Source organism: Sinocyclocheilus grahami, unplaced genomic scaffold (assembly GCF_001515645.1).
Source record: "Sinocyclocheilus grahami isolate Dianchi unplaced genomic scaffold, SAMN03320097.WGS_v1.1 scaffold1867.1, whole genome shotgun sequence".
In the NCBI taxonomy this organism is placed as follows: Eukaryota; Metazoa; Chordata; class Actinopteri; order Cypriniformes; family Cyprinidae; genus Sinocyclocheilus; species Sinocyclocheilus grahami.
In genome coordinates, this window is record NW_015507046.1 from 53,392 (window position 1) to 72,715 (window position 19,324).

The 19,324-nt window shown below is 40.2% G+C and overlaps 2 protein-coding genes across 2 annotated transcripts in view; both read right to left on the reverse strand.

Annotated features, from left to right (window-relative positions):
- Positions 1 to 6,111, reverse strand: part of LOC107573094 (SH2B adapter protein 2-like) — a 50,122-nt gene extending 44,011 nt beyond the window's left edge. The window contains exons 1-2 of the mRNA XM_016259533.1: positions 5,948 to 6,111; positions 2,477 to 3,368 (exon numbers count right to left, since the gene is read on the reverse strand). Of these exons, the coding sequence (XP_016115019.1) occupies positions 2,477 to 3,337 (861 nt within the window). The 5' untranslated portion in view covers positions 3,338 to 3,368; positions 5,948 to 6,111. The remainder of the gene's footprint in view (positions 1 to 2,476; positions 3,369 to 5,947) is intronic.
- Positions 6,112 to 6,967: 856 nt separating this feature from the next.
- Positions 6,968 to 19,324, reverse strand: part of LOC107573095 (protein CASP-like) — a 25,951-nt gene continuing 13,594 nt past the window's right edge. The window contains exons 7-19 of the mRNA XM_016259534.1: positions 17,292 to 17,368; positions 16,909 to 16,975; positions 15,954 to 16,002; positions 14,531 to 14,608; positions 12,465 to 12,611; positions 11,945 to 12,008; positions 11,687 to 11,799; positions 11,491 to 11,607; positions 9,235 to 9,318; positions 9,071 to 9,127; positions 7,766 to 7,846; positions 7,601 to 7,665; positions 6,968 to 7,470 (exon numbers count right to left, since the gene is read on the reverse strand). Coding sequence (XP_016115020.1) covers positions 7,419 to 7,470; positions 7,601 to 7,665; positions 7,766 to 7,846; positions 9,071 to 9,127; positions 9,235 to 9,318; positions 11,491 to 11,607; positions 11,687 to 11,799; positions 11,945 to 12,008; positions 12,465 to 12,611; positions 14,531 to 14,608; positions 15,954 to 16,002; positions 16,909 to 16,975; positions 17,292 to 17,368 — 1,051 coding nt within the window. The 3' untranslated portion in view covers positions 6,968 to 7,418. The remainder of the gene's footprint in view (positions 7,471 to 7,600; positions 7,666 to 7,765; positions 7,847 to 9,070; positions 9,128 to 9,234; positions 9,319 to 11,490; positions 11,608 to 11,686; positions 11,800 to 11,944; positions 12,009 to 12,464; positions 12,612 to 14,530; positions 14,609 to 15,953; positions 16,003 to 16,908; positions 16,976 to 17,291; positions 17,369 to 19,324) is intronic.

The following is a 19,324-nucleotide window of genomic DNA, read 5'->3' on the forward strand; positions in this document are numbered from 1 at the left end:
TGGCACCGTTTTGGAGAGAAATGGGCTCTCATTTTAACCCATATCATGGTGTGTGATGCTGAACTATGAGTTTCTAATGGTATTTGTATTTGCACTGTTCTAAACATTAATATTTTATGTGCAACAACAGCATGCTGTCTCAGTGGCCTTACACATGATTTTAAATCTATTTTTTTCAAACTTTATGATTTAAATGGGGATGATTGTACTGAGAATAACTTTCATCTTTTCTTCAACTGAATACTGTTTCCGTGCTTTTTTAATGTATTTTAAAGAGTTGGCAGTCAAAATTAAAACTGCTGGATGAAAGATACTCTTCTTTCTTTATGACAAACAAGATAATGTGAATTACAGAATATACAACGTTTTTAAAATCTATAAATTGCGGTGTACAGCGTTTATTATGAGGGGGTAGAATCCACAGCTCAGTACTCACTACTCAATACTCATGAGTACTTTTAAATAGGCTACTCTTTTACTCTTACTCAAGTAGTTTTTTGGACAAACTCTACTCACACTACATTTTTTGGAAGGTAATGGTACTATTACTTGAGTATATTTTTTCAGTACTCTTTCCACCACTGGGCACATGTGATCCAAGTTGACCGTTACGCTTTCTCCAATTGTAAGTAATACAGACCCTCTCCCAATAGTAAGACAATCTCTGCCCTGAATGCTTTGACGAGCTCGTTCAGGTGTGTTTGATTGGGGTCGGAGCTGAGATCTGCAGGACAGTAGCTCTCCAGGAGCAGGGTTAGAGTCCCCTGATCTAAACCATGTGCGTTTGTTCATGTCTAAGTCTTATACATGCTTGTACTGTCATTGTCTGAATCTGAGCCTTGTCACAAGCACTTCATTGACCAGTGTACCCATTGCAAATAACAAATAAATGAATTTGACTCTTATGAGACTAACTTTACATATAGAAGAGTTTAAATCCAGAGGGAGACTAACACAAAAATAACCAATATTTTTAAAAAGATGAAGATGTCCACTTTGCCAATGCAGATAATAGATTAAGATCTATCCTATATAACAGAGGTCTTCAACCCTGCTCCTGGAGACCCACTGTCTTGCAAAGGCTGGCCACACACTTGATGATTTTAAGCCTGATTTTGAGCCCGATTTGCACCCCCAAGCAATCTGGGGGGTGTGGCCCAGATTTTAGGCTTGTTGCAACTGACTTTATTGTGTGGTGTCATTACGATTATTTTACTGCTCCTGATCACGTCAGAGCTCCCACAATCCCAAATCGTAAATATCAAACATGTTTGATGAGAAGAGAGCGAGCGTCAACTACCGGATGTTGCGTGCTTCTATATCTGAAACTTGCGAGCCACAAACATGCCATGAAAGTGGAGTATTGAGAAAGAAGATCACCCTTATTCTTTTTTTTGTATACTCTGTTTTTCACTGTGAAACAGAATGCGTTCCAGGAAAGCCAGCTGACAACGTCGATTGTCATTTTTTTTTTCTTTTCAAGTTATGTTTGATCTCGCGAGTCTCCGTGAGATCTCGCCACTGTAAAATCATTCCTACAGTCAACAAGTGTATGGTCTCGTGGTCCGTTCGAATCCTCTAGTGTGTTCGTTCAGAGGACTAAAATGCTAAAAATCGGTTAAAACGGTCATAATGTCTGTGGTCTCCCAAAGTTTTAAAATTGGTTACGATTTGAAAACAGTCTAGTGTGGCCCAGGCCTAAGTTTAGTTCCAACCTTCTCCAACACACCTGCCTGCCATTTTCAAGTCATCCTGAACACCTTGGCTGTATCTGAAATCACCCCCTCTACCCTTAAATAGGGCACTTTTTGGACAACCATTTGTAGTGGTGTCCGAAACCTTAGTGGACGTTCTCAAGTGCACTTATTCAATCCCATGAGTGTACAATGAGTATACAACCAGTGCACGCTCAACGGCTAGAGAATACCCATAGTGCACTGTGAGAGTCGCACGCCAAATGAATTCCCGCGTCTTGCCAGAAGGCGCCTGCAGCTGAATCATCCATCCATTCATTTTACAAAACGCTCGTCCACGGCGTAATACAGGGTAATACAACACAGGTTCATTGAAAATTGATTATTAAGTTGTTGAACTAGGGGATATACATTTCCATGACAGAGTTCAAGATAAATCCTTTAACCCTACTCCTGGAGCTGCCAGTTTCAAATAATTATTAAACAGCGAGCACAAACTATGCAAAAGCGGCACTCAGTGTTCAAATTCGTTTTCATTCACTCCTTCAAGTGAACTGTATTGGTGGCCTAATGTAGGGAATAGTGAATGAGGGTATAAAGGGGGTGATTACAGCCCTTGATTAGCTGGTTCAGGTGTGCATGATTAGGGTTGGAGCCTAACTACAGGACAGTGGGTCTCCAGGAGCAGGGCTGAAAGGCATATATTTAAGAATAATCAGTTTTTCTTCCCCTAACCCACAAACTCTTATACTAACAAGAGTTTTATCAGAGTGCTGTTCTACCTTTGGTGGAACGTAGAATTCAAGCTGGAACTTCTCTCCTGCGTCCACTTGCGCGGCGGTCTTCCTCAACAGCAACCTGCATTTCTGCCACTGTGCCGCCCCCATACAGTTAGTGTCATCGGCCACCATGTATCTGAGCGCACCCTCCCTCTGGATCTCCAACAGCTCCGCCTTATGGCCCTGAGAGCCCCGCGGTAGCCGTAGCTTCTGGCTCCAGTGTTCGGACCCCATGGACTCGGCTCCATTGGTCCTCCTGGAGCTCCCCGAGGGGTCTGGTTCTGGAGACGCCCTGCGGTGCCAGATCTCCTTCACCCCGTCCACCACGCTCAAACTCATGTTTCGGAGGGAAAAGCCCTTCTTGAAGCGAGCCTTACGTCGCCCCAATGACACATCCTCCGAACTCCTGGACTGGCTCACGGTTGCCTTCTTATGGGTGGGGGTCTGCTGTTCCTGTCCGCTGGCTCCGCCCCCTCCACTGTCCATGCTATCCAGCGATTCGCTCGAGGCCCCCACGTCTTTGCGCCGATGGTAGAGGTCGTGGCTGAAGGGCAGCGTGCAGCTCTGTATGCCCACAAAGGGTACGATGCTGTACTTCGGAGCGGAGGAGTCTCCCAGAGAGCCGGGACCTTGAACCTGGTCGAGGGCGGCAGAGAAGCAGGTCAAGAAGTGTTGAGCAAAGTGTTGTGAGAAGCTGGCATCAGCACCAGGCGAGTCGTAGCAAGGGTTCTCGCTGATGAATCGCCGGAACTTGTAGGCAAAATCGGCGGCAGAAGCTCGAGCGTGAAGCTCACAGAACTCCTTCCAATCAGGCAGCGTGCAGGAGGAGTGCTCCGGGCTGCTGGGAGCCCCGTCGCCATTCATTACTAGGCCATGCCAATGCCCTGGCAAACCACTGTCACACAGACAGAGAGAGAGAGAGAAACAAAGAGAGCGACAGGTCAGTAAGCAATATCAGAAAGGGTGAGGCAAAATGGTTCATGTGACCCTATATCTTCCTCCCATGTGGCACAGATTGACAGGATATGACCCACGGACATGTAAACAGGAAAAAATAGTGTGTGGATTCCGATTTTCTCAGAATGGTTTCAGGCCTCATGCATTTATGTTCATATTTGGAAATAAATCTGATATGACTCAGATATGTGTATTTGCGTCGGATATTCCCGTCAATGCGAATTGTACATTATTGAAATAGCGATGTGATGAATGACGTCAACTCAGGTTGACACTTTTGAGAGTCGGTACGCAGTGTTGCCAAGTCCGCAGTTTACCTGCAGAATTGGGCTACTTTTACACTGGTGCCGCGGGTTGTTTTTTAGTCCATGGATTAAAGCTAAATCCCCCCCCCCCCCCCCCCCCCCAATGTCTTTGGTGTTTATCTTCTTGGTCTTTCGTTCAAAATATTCACAAAAATCGAACCTTAATTAAAGTAAAAAAAATAAAAAATTGGTACCCCTGCATTTAATACTTTGTGTAGCCCCCCTTTGCCAAGACAACAGCTCTGAGTCTTCTTCTATAATCTGTAATGAGGTTATTAATAAACATATGGCAAGGGAGCGGAGACCATTCTTTCATACAGAATCTCTCCAGATCATTCAGACTCGAAGTGTGGACTTTTTTTGTCCACGGCAAAACCTCCATTCTGTGGTCAGGGAGCTATTTCGTTGCTGATGTTGAGGTGTGCTTTGGATCGTTGTCCTGCTGGAAGATCCGGCCACAGCCCAGTTGAAGCTTCCTGACATGCGTTTGCTGCTCGAGGACATCAAAGGTATTTTATGGCAACTTTCCCAAACGATCAGTGGTTATTTAGGTGATCTCAGAGACTCTCTGATCCGAAGACTCAACCAGCATCTGCACTTCTCTCTAAAATGTGATCTTTAAAGACTGTTTGGCCACTCAAACCATCCTCCTCCTCCTCGCTTTGAGCGAGACACACGTCTTCTTCCAGCTCCACTTGATTTGAAGCGTATTAATTATTGCCCAGAGAGCAGAAATGAGCGTTTCAAACTATTTTGAACTAATAGCCATTTTCTGATTTGTGCAGCGCAACAATCTTTTGTCATACATGGTTGCTGTATTCTCAGCTCTTTCTCATAGCGATGGATGACAGCAGAAATGTGGCCTGTGTGTCGCCTCATGTGTGAAACAGGATGCCATTGAAGTGTTTCCAACCAATAAAGTAACCATAGGTTATAAACAGAGTATGTTTAAGTTAGATTTGTAGGGGTGCCACATGTCGCACTTATTTGAAAGAATTGTATTTATTTATTCCACATTCATTTTTTGTGTATGATTTTACTTTAATTAAAGGTTAGACTTTTGTGAATATTTTTGAATGAAAGACTACGACAAGCTGCAAAAAACTATTTCTGTTTTGCTCCTATTTACCAAGGATGCCAATATTAGAGTTGTAGCTAGATAATGTTATATAATGTACGGTAACATCATATACACACACTTATACTCATATTTGACAGCACAGAAAATAGCAGATGAAAAAGCTTACTTTCTGAGCTGCTGAAAACTCACAAATGTAAAAGAGAGAGAAAATATGAGCAATTAATTAAACTAACCTTTCTCCAATATATACAGGTTTATTATTATATATTTTTAAATATATTGAGGTGTCGTGCTTCTACGTATTGCAATTTTGTATCACATTATTTTTAATTTTCAATGTTTTAACTTTCCCACATACTGTAGTTCTGCCCCAGGTTAGACACTGCTTTCATTGCTCTGAATGAACATTTAGACACAGTTATGGGGGAATTTACACAAGTGACAATTTCATTCACCGCTAAATATTTGTATAATTCTTGTATCATTCTTACGCATGCAGTTTCTCCGTGCACATATTATCTGAGAGACCATGGCATTTATTAGTAGCCTATTTGTAAGAATTTACTGTCAACCCAATTTTTTTTTTTTTTTAAGTGAACTGCAAAAACTAAAAAGTGAGGGGGACAAAGTAACCAGTTACAGCATCTCATTTACACATTCATATCCATTAACCTAAAATCTCCATGCTGTTAAAGCGTCCTCATCTGTAATGGTTTTATGGTAGGGTCCATTTTCATGTTCTCGTCTAGGGCCCCTGTGTGTGTGTGTCTGTGTACAGTAAGCTGCAGTGTGTTTTTGCATGCATGCATGCATCATTTGATTATTTCAGGTTCTCTGTTATTGGGTGGGTGATGCATGATGCTGTGAGTCTCTGTGAATGAAGCCGGTGCACGAGGCCTGAATCAATAAGACACACGCGCGCATCGATACAAAACACTGTGCAGAATTCAGATGAGCAACACTGAAGCAGCGCCTGCGACCCATATTACGCTTTAATCATCAGCCACCGCACATGCGAGCGCCTTAAACACAAATAAACACATGCGAACGCATACATGCATGGAAAGCGGCGCATAATGAATGAGAGCGAAGGGCCGTTCATTCAGGACGCGGGCCCCTGATTCATCTCACCTCCGATAAATGCGTCACTGCATCTGATGCCGGCGCTGTTACTCCAGACCCATCGACGGCGGCTTGCGGAGGACTCCAGCGCATCGCATCGCTGCATGACCCATAAGTGAGCAGGATAGAGACGGATACATGATGCGCGCACATCTATTCTCCAGGCAATGCAGCTGCTCTTAAAGGGGACGCGGCGCGATTTCCGATTGGTCCTTAAATGGGCCACGTCATGAAGTCATTGGTCACCATTGAGTGAAGGTGATTCAGAGCATCCTCCTCCTCCATCCTCCATCAAGCTGAAAACTCACTATAGGACCAGATCACAGGAGTGCTGCTGTATGTTCATGGAGACGGCGCTATGGGATACTAGCATACTATACTACAGTTTATGTACGGCCACTGCTCCTGTTCATTCGTAGTCGATGTAACTTCGATGGAGCCCACTGTCCTCTTTTTGGAAAACTAAAATATGGTCACCCTAATCGAAATGATTTAAGAGCATTTTCACATATGCTACACTTGAAATGAACCAAACTCAGTTCAGTTAAACTACGCAGTATCTATCCTTTCACTCAAGTAATAGAGTTGTGTACTTGGTCCACCTCTGCTGTTGCATTTTTATACACAAGGACGCTGAACATCACAACACAACACCGTGTCTAAACGCTCACTGAGCTGCAAAGGACTGTGGGAGGAGAGAGAATCCACATGTTCATGAGTTTTACTCTAGACACGTGCTATTCTCATCAAACAACACCGGTTTCACGGGAACGTCCTCAGCGTCTCAAACTAAAAAATAAAGTAGTTGCACCATGTGTGTCGACTGCTGATGAATGAAAGCACACAAAACACTCAGTTAGCCACTGCCAGTCCATCGTCCAGCCGTTTACTGCTATTTGAAACTGTAATAATATATACGTTTTTACTCTATTTTTGATCAAATGAATGCAGGGCTTCTTTCAAAAACATAAAAAAATCTTACCGACCCCAAACTTTTGAATGGTAGTTTTATTAATACCTTAATCTCATAATAATATTTTTTTTTAAAACACACGTTCCCTGAAAGCTTAAATTTAATATCAAGAGACTATACCTAAAGTCCCAACAGTTAAATATACAAAATAAAGGGATACAAATATTGTCAGATGCGTTGTGTCGAAGTACCAGGCACAAGGTTGAATAAACCATTACCGCTGATTTTTATCTCTGTAAAGCATTAGAATCAGATGTTAGAGCTGATTGATTTCATTGAAGTAAAAATGGACAGTAACAAAGAAAATGCTCAAAACATGACCTGCAGAACATCTCGTTATGTAAATTAACAGCATCAAACCTTTAAACCTCCAGTCAATTTAATATTTAACCCAGTATATCCCCTAACTAACCTGCTCCCAGTAGCAGTAATTCAATGACAATCTACCATTCTCACGTCATAAAAATATGATTGATGTGAACAGCTTTCTCTAGTGGATAGAAGCTGCTACTGCCACGTGTCTCCATCCTCATGGAAACGGTGCAGGTGGTCTGAGTATCTGTGGGAGGAAAGATGAAGAAAACCACATGCATTAAACACACATACTGTATGTGAACACGTAGCGTTTCAAAACCAGAGGCTCATTTGATCAAATCTCATTAAGGAAACTCGGGAGTAAAAACACTCACTTCTTTGCACAAAATGCAGCACAGTCCCGACCGATACTCTCACTCCAGGCGGCTTTATACAGCACCTGATCTCTCACACACACACACACACACACAGCTCAGCGGATCAGAACAAGTCAACACGAGCTGTGAAGCACGGTTTAAACTGAGGCTCAAGTCACTCACCAGGAAGACGAGGCAGTGCAGCATCAGCGTGTAGAAGAACGCCACAGTTCTGGCCATCTTATTGGACAGGATCACACGACCCTGAAACAGACACGTGGAACATCAGCACAGAAAGCGAAAGGGGAGGGCAACGACAAAACATCAGGAGTTACTGGGGGAGTTATAACCTTAACAACATAACATTTGCTGAAAATCAAGTTTACTCACCCTCGGACCCGAGTTTGTTTCTTCACCAGATTTGGAGAAATGTGTCACTACATCAGTGTCTCAGCAATGGATGCTCTGCAGTGAATGGGTGCCGTCAGAATGAGAGTTCAAACAGCTGATAAAAACATCACAATAATCCACAGCACTCCAGTCCATCAGTTAACATCTGGAGAAGACAAAAGCTGAAACACATTCAGCATTAAGATCTTTTTAACTAAAATACCATAGAGTTCATAATCCATAATAACTCTTCCTCCAGTGAAAAAGTGCATCTGCTGTTGTCTCTCACATCAAAATCCAGCCACATATGTGTTTAGAGCTGTTTAAACGCTGCTTGATCTGTGCAGATTTCTCTCCTGATTCACACCAGAACACTGACTCCCTGGAGGAAGAGTTATTATGGATTATGGACTAAAAACGTCTTAATGCTGGATGTGTTTCAGCTTTGGTCTTCTCCAGATGTTCACTGATGGACTGGAGTGCTGTGGATTATTGTGATGTTGTTATCAGCTGTTTGGACTCTCATTCTGACGGCACCCATTCACTGCAGAGCATCCATTGCGGAGACACTGATGCAGTGCTACATTTCTACAAACCTGATGAAGAAACAAACTCAGGTGTATTTCAGATGGCCTGGGGGTGAGTACATTTTAAATCAATTAAACCAATAAAAATATATATACTACTCCTTTGTTTAATACTAATGTAGAATAAAATGTAAAAAAAAATTAAGGAGTATAATAATACTTTTAATAGAATAATTAAAATAATAATAATAATATTTAGGGCTGTTGTCATTTTGATGCTTTCAAAAATTTAAACCATAGAGTTTTTCTTTTGGTGGAAAACCACATGGAGGCCTTAAATTCATAAACTCCTATTGTGGCATATATTCAAGTGAAAAACATGTAGGGCGAGACTTGATTGGATCAGCTGATCGTTGTCGTTTGCTATTGCTGCGATCTCATGTGAGTGACAGCAGCATTTACTGTGAACGGAGACACCAGATCACCAGCTGCTCATGTGTAAAAGTACACTGATCCACATGTGTGTGCACTACTGTATGTGAAGAGATCAACACAAACACGGCTCACACACCAGACTGAGCGTGGCCTTGTCCCACGGGCTGAGGCTCTGATATCTCCGGTGACGCTCCTGAAGAGAAAATCACATTACAAACACATCACTGAACAAACAAACCTGAATGAACAAAACCAACAAACAATTCCAAAAATGACATTTGAATATGTTCACATTATCACCCTTTTGCTGAAGGAGGCGAAGGGATCGAGTCTCTCCTCGTACTGAGACGAGTAACGCATCACTGTATCATCACTGTCTCCAGCCTAACACACACACACACACGTCAGTCTTTAGTGCTCGTCATCTACTGTAACAGGACCTACAGTCTCATTTATGCCCTGAACATAACTGATGTTTGAGATCTAATTACACTAGTCCATATTCAGACCATCAACATTCATAGCACTTCTAGAGGTGTGCGATATGTTTCATCTATGATAATACTATAACTGTTGTTTCAAAAATGTGCGAGCTGACACTGAATGTTTCACTTACTTTGCAAAAACCAAACAAATGCAAATCTTGAGAGCCAAGTAGAAAGCAGTTAGAATGACCCTGAAATTCAAGATATGAATTTTGCCCTTGTATGATGTTTTGTCTTGTATTTATATATGGTGTATTTAAGCAATATCACACAGACATGAGTGCTTTTTTTTTTCCATATGTGTCCCTGCAGCACAAAAGCAGTGTTAAGTCGCTGGGGGATATTTGTAGCAATAGCCAACAATACATTGTATGGGTCACAATTATACATTTCTCTTTTATGCCAAAAATCATTAGGATATTAAGTAAAGATCATGTTCCATGAAGATATTTTGTAAATTTCCTACCCTAAATATATCAAAACTTAATTTTTGATTAGTAATATGCATTGCTAAGAACTTCATTTGAACAACTTTAAAGATGATTTTCTCAATATTTTGCACCCTCAGATTCCAGATTTTCTCGATCAAATATTGTCCTATCATAACAAACCATACATCAATGGAAAGCTTATTTATTCAGCTTTCATGTGATGCATAAATCTCAATTTCACAAAATTGACACTTAAAGGTATAGTTCACCCAAAAATGAAAATGTGATGTTTGTCTGCTTACCCCCAGGGCATCCAAGATGTAGGTGACTTTGTTTCGTCAGTAGAACACAAACAGAGATTTTTAACACAAACCGTTGCAGTCTGTCAGTCTTATAATGTCCGAACTGTCCTCCTGTCCGCCACCTATCTCTCAAGTGGACCATTGACACTTCTAATTGAGATTGTAGATAGAGTGTCAATGGTCCATTCGAGAGATAGGTGGCGGTAATGCACTTATAAGTCTGCGATCCGTGGTAAAACAAGACGACGCCTCACGCACCGGCTGTTGAGAACGCGCTCAGGATAGTTCTAACAGTTCAGACATTGCAGTGGATCAGAGGTAAATAACAATATAAATACTGTTCAGTTTCTTGCACAGACCGGTCGTTTCGTGTCTTTACACATCAATGTATCGTCACGAGCCGCAGGGTTTAATTTGGTTTTGTTTGTGTATGTTTTTTTGACTCTCAAAGCCGTGATTCCCATCCACCTCCATTATACGACTGACAGACTGCAACGGTTTGTGTTAAACATCTTCGTTTGTGTTCTACTGAAGAAACAAAGTCACCTACATCTGGGATGCCCTGGGGGTAAGCAGATAAACATCACATTTTCATTTTTGGGTGAACTATCCCTTTAAAACTGGTTTTGTGGTCCAGGGTCACAAATATCAGCATGACTGAAAATGTGACACCGATTTTAAACAACAGTTCAATAAACAAGTTCATATTAAATGAGCTGCATTTTAGACACAATATTGTCTATTTTGCTAAATTTCACCAAGGAAAATAATCCAAACAAATCCACGTTGTGAACCATTGTGTGTTTCTCTGAGGGTTTAATTTCTGAATGAACAGTTTTTTAATGAATCAGGTAAGTCAGTGATTCAATGACTCATTCATAAAGTTCCTTATGAATGAATCTGAATTGTTTTAATGAATGACTCGTTCATTAGGACAGTGACATATTTGACAGTGTTCATATTTGAAGTATTTTTTAAATAATTTCATATTTTAATATTATTTACGTCTCACAGCATTATTTATGCAATTGTAATTGCAGACTAAATGCATTCATGCCACCTCTGAGCTGCATTAATCAGTAAATACAGGCCTACCAAAATACCACTTCAGATGCAGCTTCTGTGCCACCTCAGGAGTGCAGAGATGGATTTTGTTGATACTGATTTCATTTGTGTCTTATCCCAGGAAAATCATCGAGACAATTTTTTTGTAAATATCGCACACCCCTAGGCACTACAGGAGCTACAGACCATTTCACCTCAGTGATAAAATGTCCTTGTTTATTCGTCATCCACACAGGAGCGGGACAATGGTCGACTCGCCGTGCCGTGACTTACTCTGTTTGGGTAGCTCTGCAGAAACTTGATCTTCTCGTAGAGCTTGATGTTGTCGGCGCGCAGACAGTCCAGCTGGCTCTGAAGAGCCTGTGAGGTCTGCTGAAGGGAGCTGTTCGCCTGACAGACATCAACAACACGGCACAGTCAGCCTCTCTTCCTCTGAGCAACAGAAGTCATTACAGTGAAGTGCACTCACGGCCTCCAGCTCCTGGTTACGCGAGCGATATCTCTCCCTCTGACTGGAGATGATGGACAGCATAGAGTCCATCTGACCCGGAGGAAGATCCGTCTGAGGAGAGCCGCCCACACCTCAACACACACACACACACACACACACAGAGTAACGGCTGTATGAGCATCTCATGACTCGAGCGACTGATGACAGTCTGTATTATGTGTCCATGAGCATTATATGGGCCATCCTGCTCTCATGAGCACGAGTTCTTTAGTTTACCTGTGAACAGAGCAGTGGCCTCTTTAATGGGCTCAGGGACGATCACTGTGCTGCTGTCGGCACCCTACACGACAAAAAAAATCACAAATTATTGTGATGTGTGTCAAGATGCCTTTTGTACTTGTGTGTAACTGTGTCTTGTGTCATCTGGACGAGTTTAGTTGTCTCCAGCAGAATACTGTAATCCTCCACAGCTGCCACTTGGAACAGATTCACATACAGTTTTTTTACTCCTCCTACAAAGTGTGCATCAGCATGCTTCACACTCAGATCAAGTTACTAAGTGCCCTTTTCAGTGTTTGACTTCATTCTTCAGAAAAAATAACCTGACTTCAAGACTTCAACAGAAAGTCAGTGATTTTGGTTGGCTACACTTACACTACATATCACTTAGTACAATACCACTCAAAAGTTTGAAGTCACTAGTATTTTTTAATGTTTTTGAAAGAAGTCTCTTTTATTTGCTCAAAATTACAGTAAAAACTGTAATATTGTGAAATATTATTACAGTTTAAAAAACCTGGCTGATCCGAGCGGCTGAGCTCTCTCGGAGCGTGGAGAGGCTGGCCTGCAGTCTCTGGACGTCCTCCACCAGCTGGAGCATCTCACGCTCCTTCGCACTGAGCTCCGATTCCAGACTCGAGCGCGACACCAGCTCGCCATCATCCTGATTAACACACACACACACACAACACACTGAGCGCCATATAAACACACACACACACACAACACACTGAGCACCATATAAACACACACACACACACACACACAACACACACTGAGCGCCATATAAACACACACACACAGCTGGATGTGTCAGATCTCTCACACACATGTATTTCTGATTTCTGTGCATCATTGATGTGCTGCGGACGAATGAGGTGAATGTGGACCAACAGTAGCATTAGCCAGAATCACAGTGGAGCACCTGCTAGAGTCAGAATTATGGCTGTGTAATGCTTACGTCTCTAAGAAAGATGACACGAACAAAGCTAAAGAGGAGTACAAGAATAACGGTAAAGGAGATCAGGGCTGGGTTTACCAGACAACTATGCACCTCACTGCATAACCACCATAGTATGATGCATCATTGGAGAATTTAACTAGCTAGTTTCCCCAAACCATAGAAACTGTCACACATCCTTGTTTCAGACCACATTGGTTCAAGCTCAAGGCTCATTTACATGGACCAGACAGCTGTTGTTTATTATTTTTTATCACATTCATACGCACTCTGTAATTGCCGTACGCACATTACTGTAATCTCTCTGTGACAAACACAGGATTTGAGGACTACTTTGCTATTTTTGTTCACTTCGGCTTTGCTTTGTTTTCGAATGTTTGATAATTATACAACTTTAGCAGCTTTAATAAGAATGCATGTTAAGACTATGCAGTGTTTTCTTTTTACATTTGGTCACTCAATTTCTGTAGCATTTCTTACTTGAACACTACTGTTAGACGGTGCAAATAAACTATTGATTTGTTCTACCGTATTTAATTGTTGTATTGTTTGTATTTTTCTTCTTTGCTTTTATTTTAATACTGACTGTCCACAATACGCTTTTGCCTACATTAGTTAGGCAAGTATTATTTTTTTTTTAATTATTTATTTGTTGTTTTTGACAGTTGTTGTCTTAAAAAAAAAGACTCAAAACTCTGATTTTACGTTAAAAGCAGTGTTTATATGATCATATAGCATATATGTGACCCTGGACTATAAAACCAGTCATAAGGGTCAATGTTTATAAATTGAGATTTCCATTGATGTATGGTTTGTCAGGATATTACAATATTTGGCCAAGATGCAACTATTTGAAAATCTGGAATCTGAGGGTGTAAAAAATAAATAAATCAAAATAGTTGTCCAAATGAAGTTCTTAGCAATGCACATTATTAATCAAAAACTAAGTTTTGATATATGTACAGTAGGAAAATTACAAAATATCTTCACAGAACATGATCTTTACTTAATATCCTAATTATTTTTGGCATAAAAGAAAAATCTATAATTGTGACCCATACAATGTATTGTTGGCTATTGCTACAAATATACCCCAGCGACTCAACACTGCTTTTGTGCTCCAGGCTCACATTTATGATTATAGCAGAGGTTTAGTTTATATCAAGAAACCATATCGAGGAGTTTAAGATCCACACGAGCAACTAGCTCTACAGTAGAATTTGACACAAAACAGCAGTGGAGAGCTGGTACCGTGTGCGGAGTCGAGTCGATCCGTGCCAGAGGTTGGGTTGATTTGTTGGCTGACGTGAGCTGCTCTCTCCAGTAAAACATCATCAACAGAGTTAATATCTCCACCATCTTCCAATGGACATTCTGTCATCATTCACTCAACCTTATATCGTTCCAAACCCATGAAACTTTGGTTAATCTTTGAAACACAAATTAAGATGAAACCTGAGAAGTTTCCGTGCTTCCATTGAAAGTCTACACAACCAAAATTTCAAAATGATATTTCTAGATTAACCCTTTGGGCCTCTTCATTTAGGGGTCACACTGGACTCCTTCGCAGTCAAAAGTGACCGAAGCCTTGAAATTTAACTTTTTTTTTTGTCGATCCGTGCCAGAGGTTGGGTTGATTTGTTGGCTGACGTGAGCTGCTCTCTCAGAGCTTCCACCTCTCTCTCAGCAGCTTCTGCTCTCTGCAGTAAAACATCATCAACAGAGTTAATATCGCCACCATCTTCCAATGGACATTCTGTCATCATTCACTCAACCTTATATCGTTCCAAACCCATGAAACTTTGGTTAATCTTTGAAACACAAATTAAGATGAAACCTGGGAAGTTTCCGTGCTTCCATTGAAAGTCTACACAACCAAAATTTCAAAATGATATTTCTAGATTAACCCTTTGGGCCTCTTCATTTAGGGGTCACACTGGACTCCTTCGCAGTCAAAAGTGACCGAAGCCTTGAAATTTAACTTTTTTTTTTTCAGGAAAATCAGTGTAATACATTTTTCTTTAATAATATTTTGTGATTATTATTTAGAATTTTGAGGGGATTTTATGATAATATGCAATATTTATAAAAAATTAATGAGCTATTTTTTCCCATTAGAATTAATATATTTAATAATTTATTATTTTTCAATAAATGCAATATTTCATGTTTTTTTGAAGTGAGAATTGTGCCATCTGGTGGCATAAAAAAATAAAAACTTGTGTAATGTCATGTAAACTCCTGTAAAGTTCCCTACATACATATATACAGATGCCTTTGGATTCCCACTGGTTTTTAGACATAATTTCTCAATTTTATTAGGTTTTACTTTTAGCTATATATTTAGACATTCTAAAAGACTACTTTTTGTCAAGGTTTAGATATTTTTTGGTTAGACAAATATCAGGTTTTGGATTATGATTTCAATCAATCATTGAATATTCTCAATTTGCTCTGTTGCATTCTTACCACTTCATTGCTGTAAGTGTGTGTGTGTGCACGCGCGTGGGTGTTTATTTTGCTCTCTTGATATTTTAGAGAGTCACCTCTTGATTGCGGTGTACTTTTGTTCTGCACAGTGGCTGATTTGTAGTTTGAACCACCAAAAGATTCTCTGAGTTTTCATATTTTTTTGTATTTCACATTTCCCAGCCTAGAGTGACTTTTTTTTTTGACCCTTTATCATATCCGAATCATGTCCATGATTTTTTTCACACAGCTAACGTGACAAAAGTCACCAAGTTTCATCTCACTCCGATGAAGCCACGATTTTTAAAATTTAGAAATATACATGTTTCCTGTCAAAAATGACCGAAGAGGCCCAGAGGGTTTGGAATGGCATGAGGGGCAGTAAATGATGACACAATTTTCAGCGTTTTGTTTTGGGTGAACTAACCCTTTCAACTTCCTTTTTAACATATTAACAATTCATGTATTATTTTGAATATAAAAATGCATAATCAGGACAAGGAAAAACTGAGTCTGTCATAACTAGTACGATCTGGAATCTTGGAATTTTGCTTTATAACAGGAATGAATCTGTACCTGATTGGCTCGCTCCAGATCAGTCATCACCATGTCAACCTCATCAGCCCTGAGAACCGAATAAATTCACCATTAGCGCTCTCGTAGTAGTGTACAAATGCAGAGATGAATTCCATGTGCTTCGATGCTCATTATGTGAGCATGCGTTCACACTGTATTAATGCAGCACACACTCTTAACACATCTGTTAACATATGACGACAATGACCATGACGGTCTAATCATGTCACTATAAGCAAAAACTTTTTTGGAAGGAAATAATTTGACGCATTCATCTGTGAATTGTCTGTGAATGTCTTCTTGTAATGGATGTAATCTGGACTCTGTTCTTCTCCTTCCTTCCTTGAATAAGTTATGGTTGACCTTCACACTGAATATGCAACAGCATTAAAGGACCAGACTGACTCTTTACTTAGAAGTGGCCAAATCAACTTTATATCTGCACGTCACATACATCTTAAATGTATATTGTGTACTATTTAACCATTTATAAACTTGGTAAACAGCATTTGCCAGCATTAACAACCTAAGCATTTTTACCCGGGAGAATAAAAGTTAACTTCATGGAGAATAAAAGTTAACTTCACGAATCCCATTCATTATTGCATCTATACTTTCATCTATATCTATGCTGATTCGGCACTCAAGAAACTGTTGTAATGCTGAATATTTCAGTGAAACTGTATGCATTTTTCTTTATTCTTTGATGAATAGAGAGAACAGCATTTATTTGAAACAGATTTTTTTGTAACAAGGTGAACGCCTTCGCTGTCATTTTTGATCACTTTAAAGTGTTCCTGCTAAATAAAAGTGTTAATTAAATATTAAGTAAATCTAACTATTGAATGGTAGTGTGCAATGTTGAACATTGTTTATCACAGGAGAGATGCATAATAAACTGACTGATAAATACATGTGAATGATATGAAGTTGTTTAACACAAACACACACTTACTTTGCAGTCGCCTCTTCATCATATTTGGTTTTCAGGTCAAAAAGCTCTGTCTGAGTTCGTTCAAGTGCTGCAAAGACACACAACAACATATAATGATCTATACAATAATATAAAATACATAACATAACCTCCAGCACACACACACACACACTCCTGTTTATCAGTACATGGAGGAAGAGTTTCTGAAAGAATACAGATAAGATTTTTAACAAAAGATGACATTTGCACACTCTGAATACATTCTGTTTTGCTTAAAAAGGAACCAAGTGAATTAAAACGGAACGTGTTGCATTGTGAACACTGTTTGAGATGAACGGTACTGACAAATGAAATGAAAACGGGCCTCTGAGTAAACAGACGGGTGAGAGCAGCTGCTCCTGTACCTGTCTGCAGGGTCTGGGCTTTGAGTTCAGCTTCCTGTAGTTTACCAACCAAAGACTCATGCGACTCCTGGAACTTCCTGTTAGAACAGCATGAGAGATACTTTACTCACCGTGACAAAAAAACAATAGGACACAGAGAGAGGAACAGGATCCAAACACATGACGAGTCATTTGTGAAAACAGACTCCAATTACATAATGCTAACATTATTGCAATCAAAGATCTTAAATCTCCAGCCCTGATCAAACACACATGAACAAGCTAATCAGGCCTGAAAATTACAGGCAGGGCCAGTTGTTCAAAAAGTTTAAAGGGGTCATATGATGCGATTTCAAGTTGTTCTTTCTCTTTGGAGCGTTACAAGCTGATTGTGCATAGATAAGATCCCTGAAGTTGCAAAGACTAAAGTCTCAAAACCAAAGAGATATTCTTTATCAAAGTTAAGACTCTGCCACGCCCCCCTAAAACGGCTCGTTCTAACACGCCCCCACATACCTACCTCACTATGTGGAAATATTTGCATAATGCGCCCAAATGTGCACGCAAAGAAAGAAGGCGTGGTTTCAGTAACCGCAGTTAGTGTTGAAGCAGCATGTCAGGGAGACGCTGTGTGTGTGAGAGAGAGAGAGAGAGAGTCACATCACAGTAGAGTCAGTTGTCTTAACCGCGGCTGGTGTACTGCATCATTACTGTGTCTGTTCCCCTTTCAGGGCTTGAACTGAAGGTAAAACTAATGACATTATTTACTGTCTTTACATTTATTTTGAAAGATGAAGCTGGCGATTATGGAAAGGGGCGATGCATTTCCGACGAGTGCTTGCGGTGTTCGGCCAATCACAATGCACTGGGTCAGCTGGCCAATCAGAGCAGACTGCGCTTGTCAGAAGGAGGGGCTTTGTAGAAAACGAAGCGTTTGAGAGAGGCGGGGCATAGAGGACCTACAATAATGTACAGTATTTGAAAAATAATGTGTTTTTTGAACATTAAAGCATGTCAACATATTCTGTTACACCAAATAATGATCTTTAAAAAAAAGCATCATATGACCCCTTTAACATTATTTTATTTATCCATTATACTGAAGAGACCTTTTTGAAAGATATTGTTTGTTTTGTAATTTTGAGGTGTTCAGTTTTATTTTGGTTTTAGAAAATAAACACGATTGCCCTCCTCACAAATCAACTCTTTCTTGTTTTTGTTTCATGCTCTCTGTGCCTTGCCCTGGACTTTTATGTCACTTCCTGTCTCCAGTGGTGTTTGTAGTCCGTTTGTTTCATTGGTTCCCCTTGATGAGTCTCCCCAGGTGCGTCTTATCTTGTTAAGCTTGTTAGCCCCCAGTGTGTATATATAGCCCTAATTTTCCTCAGTTCCTTGTGAGTTGTTGAATGTAATGGTTGTCTGTTTGACAGCCATTCTGTTCTTTGTTCCCGTTGGTTTTTGCCTTATTGTTTGTTCTAGTTTTTCCATGAAATACCAGCACATAGATCCTTGCCTCTGCCTGTTTTCTGCAGCTTCTCCACAACGTTACAGTTTTTTCACTGGCATGTCTCTGACTAGTGCATCTTTGAGCCTATTTTTAGTATAAGTAAAGTACTGTAAGTACTGTTAAAATCAGATACTCTAAGACTTTTACTCAAGTTGTTTTGGAATTAGTGACTTGTAACATGTAGTGGAGTAATTTTCACTGTAAGGTATCTGTACTTTTACTCAAGTATGGTTTTTAGGTACTCTTTACACCTCTGCGTGACAGTCACGACTCATGCAGCTGTAAAGTTTTCTTATTCTTTTGTTTTTACTCACGAGCTTTACAACACGCATTACATTACGTATTTCATGGCACACTCATTTAATGCGTATTTGGCGCCACCTATTGTTGTGGGTGTATTATTGACATGTCAAAGTCTAGACCCTGAATATAAGACGACCGCGTTTTTTCAGATGTATTTCCAAGAAAAAAACATTGTCTTATATTCGGGTCAATACGATATTACATGTTACAAATGTTGTATTTTTTTGGACCAGTTTTAAAGTTT